Raw genomic sequence first — 7465 nt, forward strand, 5'->3', positions numbered from 1 at the left:
TGCTCAAAACCCGTCACTTTTTGCCCGCGATGGTCGCTTTTGCGATGAAAGTTATGGCGCGACTAGATCGCGTCGCCGGTGTGAACGCGCCATAATGTCGAACCAGTCTCACGGCGCGTCCCGATATTGGCTTGTGTACCTACGCGCGAGTAAAACATCTGGCACAATTTGCGTTTGCAAAGCCTGCTCCAGCCGCGTCAAAACATTCAGCCAACCTTTGGACTGCAGAAATCAAGAGACAACCAAAATAAGATAAAGTTGCCAGCCGAATAAAACTTGATTTCTATTTAATTAAGATGAAGACGACCCGCGTACATAAAATACCTCATCAGCCGAACTCCAAGGCAGTAAGCCTAGTTCTGGCACTTGTTTGGCACCTTTGGCCCGTCGCTGCAAGATCACAGCCAAACTATCGGGAAGCGAAGCCTAACTTGGGCACTCGCTTGGCGACTTGGGCCCAAAGATGCCAGATCTCAACCGAACTACGAGGTAGTAAGCCTAACTCTGGCACATTTCTGGCGATTTTGGCCCGAATGTGCTAGGTGACAGCCGAACTGTCAAAAAGTGAAGCCTAACTTTGGCATTAGTTTGGCGATTTTGGCCCGAAAATGCCAAAGCTCTGCCGAACTACAAGGTAGTAAGCCTAACTCTGGCACATCTGTGGCGATTTTGGCCCGAATGTGCCTGGTGACAGCCGAACTATCAAAAAGTGAAGCCTAACTTTGGCATTAGTTTGGCGATTTTGGCCCAAAAATGCCAAAGATCTGCCGAACTAACGGGCAGTAAGCCTAAATCTGGCATTCGTTAGGCGATTTAGGCCCGAAGATGCCAGATAATAACCGAACTACCCGGCAGCGAAGCCTAAGTTTGGCACTTGTTTGGCGAATTAGGGCCAAGATACCCAGACTGTTGCCAAGGGAGGTCAGGTTTGGCACTACTTTGGCTTCTTCGGGCTTTTTAGTGCCCTAAACTGCCAGACGCAAGCCAAGTTTTGGCCCAGAACTCGGTGCTACCTGGGTGTGGCTTTCGTTCAGGATGATCCACGGTCGACCACCTAGTTCGTTTTGAGACTGTTGTGCGAGAGGCATTTGTAAATAAGCAGCATTGTGTCTCTGTCTTTTTTGCCCTGGAAAAGGCATTTGATACAACCTGGCGCCATGGCATACTGCAGGATCTGTTCAGCTTAGGTGTACAGGGCCGAATGTTAAGTGGCATTCAGAGTTATATTCAAAACCGGACTTTTCGCGTGAAGCTTGGGACAACTTTTTCTAGAGAATTTTCGCAGCAAAATGGAGTACCTCAAGGTGGTGTACTTAGCGTCACTCTTTTTATTGTGAAGATGAACTCAATTGTCCGCGCAATAGCTCCATCTGTTCAGTACTCACTGTACGTCGATGATCTGCAGATTTCTGTATCGTCTTGTAATCCATCCATATGTGAACGTCGGCTCCAGCTCACAATCAACAACTTGATCAAATGGGCTGATGTCAATGGTTTTAAATTTTCTCCTGAAAAGACCGTCTGTGTGAGTTTCTCTCGTCGCCGCGGAGTTTTGCACGAACCTTCTTTGACTATATATGATGTTCCTATCCCGGTGAAAACTGAACACAAGTTTAGGTCTTATATTTGATTCCAAATTGACTTTTGTTCCGCATGTCAAGAGCCTGAAGATGAAGTGCTTTAAGTCACTTAATATACTTAAGGTCATGTCGCATGTGTCCTGGGGTGCTGACCGTCTTTGTCTCTTACGTATTTATCGGTCGGTCGTTCGATCCCGACTTGATTACGGTTGTATTGTGTATGGCTCTGCCCGGACATCGGTTCTCAAAATGCTAAACCCTGTTCATCATCAGGGGCTACGGCTTGCTACCGGGGCTTTTCGCACATCTCCTGTCCTCAGTCTATACGCAGAAGCAAACGAGCTCTCTCTGGAGAGAAGAAGATATGAACTGGGCTTCACATATTTTATGCGAATTAGATCGGTTCCTTACCATCCAACCTTACGCTGCATGGAACAAACACGCTATGAGCGAACTTTCAGTAATAAGCCTTCAGTTGTTCCACCTCTTGCCATGAGGGTTCAGAATTTTGCGGAGTCTAGGAGTGAACGTGTTGCCTCCAGTTGTACAGTGCATGAGTTCGGCAGCCCCTTGGGATCTAGTTCCCATTCAGTGCGAACTGGAGCTAACGAAATTCAACAAAAAAGACACTCCTTGCGAAGTCTTGAGGCAAGAAGTCCTTGATCTCCAAGAACAGTAATACAGTGTTATAAGTTTTTACACCGATGGTAGCAAAACTGATTCCTCTGTGGGTTGCGCAGTGATCGGGCCTGGGATGCAGCTTGTCCGGAGAATTAATGACAGTGCCTGTAGTCTTACGGCAGAGCTCTATGGTTTACTCCTCGCCACAGATAAGATCCTGAAACAAAAGCTTCACAAGGCAATTGTTTACACCGACTCACTTAGTGCTTTACGAGCTTTTGCCAGACTGGGAGATGATCGCAATCCACTGTAATAGAAATAAGGAACAGGCTAATTTCAGCCACAAAACGGGAGAAGAAAATAATCTTATGCTGGGGGTTCCTTTACATATCGGAATTGCCGGAAATGAGGATGCTGACAGAGCAGCAAGTACAGCTAAGGATCGAGAAGTCGACTTGTGGAAAATACCTTACAGAGACTATAGACATGTTCTGAAATTTTCCATAAGGCGCAAGCGGCAAGGGGAATGGGACCGAGAAATAAACAATAAGTTCCACGCAGTAAAACCACTACTTCAGGAATGGGAGAGTGCACGTCACCGCGAGCGTTTTTATGAGGTGGTTTTGTGCCGACTGCGAATTGGTCATACCCGTCTTACCCATGAGGATGCTCCGGAGTGTGAACACTGCCACATGCCGTTAAAGGGACCATGAAATGACTTTTTTACTTTTTCCAGATAACTTTTACATTAAACCGTCAATGTTCACTGAATGCCGAACAGGCATCCGTTTTCGTCTCGGTTTATTAACTTCTACACAAAATATTAATGAAATATCGACTTTTTCTTGACCGCAAAACAAGCCGTGACGTACGCTGTTTCCGGAACCGGAAGTTCTTTCGGCAGTAGGAGATGGGAGCGTTAGCGGCGACGAGTTGGGGTGCGCCGGTAGGTTTTACTGCGCCGATGTCACCGACGTATTGTCTGAATCGGCGCCTCTCATCGCCGCATCGCAGCTGAGCGAAATTTAATGAGATACGTTGCGCTACAGCGACAGCATGGGACTAGTCCCATACGCCGGTATGCCTGTTGGGAAGTTCTGCGAGTCTTCCGGTGAAGACTCCAGAAGTCAACCCAACTATCATTGTTGGTAAAAGGCGGCCAGTGTCAGTCGTTTGCAAAGCGACGTGGATGGAAACAAATTGCCGCGGCGTTTTTCGCGGTCTCGGAGATGCAGGAGCGAGTCGACGTTAAAAAAGATACGTTTGAACTACGAGTGTCAGCAAGAGCCACGTAAATACCTGTTCACACTCGGAGCGGACGCGCGCGTTTGATGGAAGTGCTGTATACATGGCTTGCATTGACGTCACGTCAGCCGCCATTGCTCCGTACCGTTCTCCTGTGCCCATAAATTCTGCAGCCTACATTTGACACCATTGAATTTGTTTTTCGGGTCAAGGCTTGCCGAGAAGAGCAGATTCGATGGTGCCAAATGTATGCCGCAGAAGGCTCCGAACAATAACCTGGTACGGAACAATAGGTCTGTTCGATTCGGCTAGAAAGTTCTGAACTAGTTCTGTCCGAGTTCAGAGGAGTGCAGGAGTCGTGCAGCGGCGGCGCAGAACCAGTGCAGCCACCACGTTAGGACTGGCGCTGTGATCGACTTCCGGAGTACCGATAAAACGGATGCGCAAGACGTCGTCTGCTTTTGCCGTCTGGCTGCGTCGCCATGGAATTTTGTCTGCTAGCGCTTGGATATTTGCGTTAGTTTTATATTACTTTTTTTTACAAAAATATTTTCCATGTATGTTTCTTTACATTACAAAGTGCGTGCAGCATCTAATGAAACATGTCTGCATTTTATATCGTCTGATTTCGTGCTGCGATCGCTTTCATAGACATTTCATCGACCACGTACCTGGATACCTTCGCGAGATCAAGATGACGATGTCCCGTCAGAATTTACTGGCCGCTGCAGTAGCGCTCATCGAAGACGAGAGCGACGATGAGCTCGACGACATCATCGCCCTCGCCTCGATTGTTTCGGCACGGACTGACAGGAACAGGGTTCCCCTGTACTACGAAAAGGTGATCGACACCTACTTCGATTTCGAATTTATGAGCTTGTTCAGGCTTTCGAGAGAGACACACGCGGAGCTGGCTGGTCGATATGAAGCTTCGGCGTTTTACCCGGATTCCGTTGGTGGACGACCGCAGATTTCGGCGGAGAAAACATTGCTGATTGTGCTTAGTTACGTAGGCACGAGAGCCACAATGTACCAGATTGCGGATCGCTTTGACATAACGGAGTCGTCCGTTCACCTCTGCATTGAAAGAGTTCTGAACTTTCTGAACAGTATCAGCGCACAAATAATCACCTGGCCTGACCAGGAAATACGTCGGAGGAGCCAAGCCGGCTTCCTGAGGAAGACTAAGGGGAAAGGGCCCCACAAAACGATCGGGGCGATTGATGGATGCCATGTAGAAATCCTGCGACCAACAGAGTCTCCGAACTCCTACTACAATCGGAGCAAGTTTCATTCCATTGTCCTGCAGGGTATCTGCGATGATCAAAATCAATTCATCGACGTCTACATCGGGTTCCCCGGTTCAGCGCACGACGCCCGCCTCCTGAAGGAGAGCCCCATCTTCGAGGACGCGGAAGCCAAGTGTGCGGGTGGTTACCTGCTGGGAGATTCGGCTTATCCCCTGCTGCCATACGTCATGACCCCCTTCAAGTCTTCAAAAGCGGCCCTGCCGTCCTGGAAGACTACGTATAACACGAAGCACGGTCAACAGAGAGTGACAATCGAAAATACTTTCGGGCTGCTCAAGCAGCGATTTCGGAGAATGTACTTGGTCGACAGCGCCAGCATCAGACAGTGCTGCCTTGTCGTTATGGGCGCCTGCGTTCTCCACAACCTCTGTAATGCAGAGAGAGACTTTTTCGATGACCTGAACAACGCCCGCCCGCCTGACCAAGTCACCAACGACGACGACCACGCGATCCAACCGGACGACGCCACAAGGAGTCTCTCTGAGCGGATCCGAGAGGCCATTGCTAAGACCGAATGTTAGGAAGCGATATCTACACCTGATCCTCCAAAAATATTTTTTTTTTTATTTTGTGTGTGTGTGTGTGCGTGTGTGTGAACATACAAAGATGGTACTTGAGCTTTGGAAAATGAAGCGTACCGACTTCATGAAAACACGATTAAACAAAGTAACGGGTTACTTCGTTCCTTCATTTCTGCGTACAGTATTATTTTGATCCAATATCCTAGTACGTTCGTATACCAGAATACATATATGCGGGCATGCACAGGTAGTCAGTGCCAGTGACTCCTAAAACGTAACATTGTTCCTAAAGCTATTTTCAACCTAACAATCAACAAAACCTAAAATAAAAAAAAACAAAAAAACTAGATATGGCGGTAAAAAAAAATACATGCTGCAAAACTCGGAAATAATTGTAAAAACTAAGAATGAATTGGGGGGACTACAGAGGAGAGGCAAACAAAATCAGCAAGACAATTTGAACGAATTTATTCGTACTGCACAATTGTGCACCAGTCAAAACAATAACAAAAGAATAAATAAAACGGCCTGCGAAGCAGTCAAACTGTAATCAAGTTCATTGAGGTGCATGAAGCACGTCTACTGTGCCGGCGCGCTCTTTTCGATAGCAGTCACGAGGCGCTCGAGAAGAGCCATCCGGTCCTTATGTCGTTTCTTGCGGCTGGCCTCCATGTCGGCGAACACCTTGAGCAGCGAGCCCAGGGCGGTTTCTCTCTTTCTCTTGCTCGGTGTACCGGCCGGAGCACGCTGGTTGGAGGGCGGAGCCAGCCCTAAGGCAAGGGAGGAGGGTCCTGCCTCTGTCCCTCGGGAGGTTTCAACCTCGGCGCTGAAACATTTTTTTTTTTTTTTTTTTTTTTTTTATGTTACGTTGATTATACGTTTCTTAAGTACTTACCTGGTGTCTCCTTCCTTTTCAAGCACTCTTCCCGGCGCCAACAACACAGTTGGTGAAATATGGTGCTCTTTCTCGAGGATGTCATGAAGCTCGCTAAACCACAGAAACAGCACGTTTACAAGTGATGACCTATATAAAAAAATTAGTGAACGTACGTACTCCTCGTATTCAAAATGCACCCTAGAGTGGCCCGACTTGTTGTTTTTCGATTTGGCGTTCTTGTACGCTCTCTCCAAGGACTTCCACTTGTTTTCGGCCTGGTCAGCGGTGACAACGCCGCCGAACTCTCCGACGACGGTGTCGGCCAGCTGCTGCCAAAGGGCTCGTTTGGTCCTAAACATGATGTTTACTACGTATTAGCATGTATTATAAAATATATCCTGACAAAGACATACCTGAAACCCCCCTTTGCTCTCAGACGCTCTTTTAGTTCCTTATAACAGCCGATAAAGAACTTCGTCTTCGCGGCACTCCACAGCTGCCCGTCGACGTCCGTTGTGGGTGGACGCGCAGGCTGCAGGACAGTTGGGTCTGCGTCCGGCTCAGAGGCAAAGACGAGCGTAACTCGTTCTCCGTCTTAAAGAATAGAATGCGAACATTGTAAACATCGATGTATAATCGCGAGGTGAATGACTGGCTTAAGCAAGTCATTCACGAAACGTAAGCAAGGCTGCGTAAGCAAGCCGACGCGGCCCTCTTACGATTTTTAACGTATTTAATTCGAGCTTATTCCTACCTTCGGTAACGTACACCATCCCGCTTCCGTCCACTACGGGCACACCATTTTCGTCCACAAGTGGGAAGACTTCCGTTTCTACGTTGTTGTGTATAACAAACATGCTTTAATGACCGAGCACAGCGAGCAAAAAAGAGAAGAGTCGTCTGCTTTCGTCGTCTGCTTTCGTCGTCTGCTACTGCACGAACGCTGAACTGGCTTCGGAGCCGGTGCAAGCATTTCCGGAACTGGGACTGAACTCGTTCAGAACTAGGATGAATCGAACGCGCCAGTGCAGCGGTCGTGCAATTTCCGGTTGAATCGAATGCGCCAGTTCTTGCACTGCTGAACTAGTTCAGCCAGTTCAGGCGAATCGAACAGACCTATTGGCAGCTGGTACGGTGCCATATGACGTCACGTGCAAGGCATGTATTCGCGCTGTTGGTAAGCGCTTCGGGACCGATCTTTTACGATTGCAACTCGATACTGACGCGACACTCGGCAAAGAAAGGTTGGACCGGTAGGTAAAGATGTCGCTGGTCTGCCGCTGGCGTGGCCTAAGAAGAGGGGAGGAGCTT

General features: G+C 48.2%; 2 protein-coding genes across 2 annotated transcripts; one reads left to right on the forward strand and one right to left on the reverse strand.

The window, feature by feature from the left end:
* The first annotated feature begins 4038 nt into the window (after positions 1-4038).
* LOC115310707 (protein ALP1-like) lies at positions 4039-5277 on the forward strand. Its single transcript, XM_040212827.3, has one exon. It carries the CDS (start codon positions 4042-4044, stop codon positions 5275-5277), a length of 1236 nt encoding a protein of 411 aa, XP_040068761.3. The 5' UTR covers positions 4039-4041.
* Positions 5278-5856: 579 nt separating this feature from the next.
* On the reverse strand, positions 5857-7213 carry LOC115315822. The gene is made up of 5 exons (XM_040212828.1): positions 6909-7213; positions 6568-6748; positions 6332-6505; positions 6173-6265; positions 5857-6103 (listed from the first exon to the last, which is right to left on the reverse strand). The coding sequence occupies exons 1-5, from the start codon at positions 7009-7011 to the stop codon at positions 5857-5859; spliced, it is 798 nt and encodes a 265-aa protein (XP_040068762.1). The 5' UTR covers positions 7012-7213.
* Between the last annotated feature and the right edge of the window lie 252 nt (positions 7214-7465).

Source organism: Ixodes scapularis, unplaced genomic scaffold, assembly GCF_016920785.2.
Source record: "Ixodes scapularis isolate PalLabHiFi unplaced genomic scaffold, ASM1692078v2 PGA_scaffold6__148_contigs__length_123643588, whole genome shotgun sequence".
Taxonomy (NCBI): Eukaryota; Metazoa; Arthropoda; class Arachnida; order Ixodida; family Ixodidae; genus Ixodes; species Ixodes scapularis.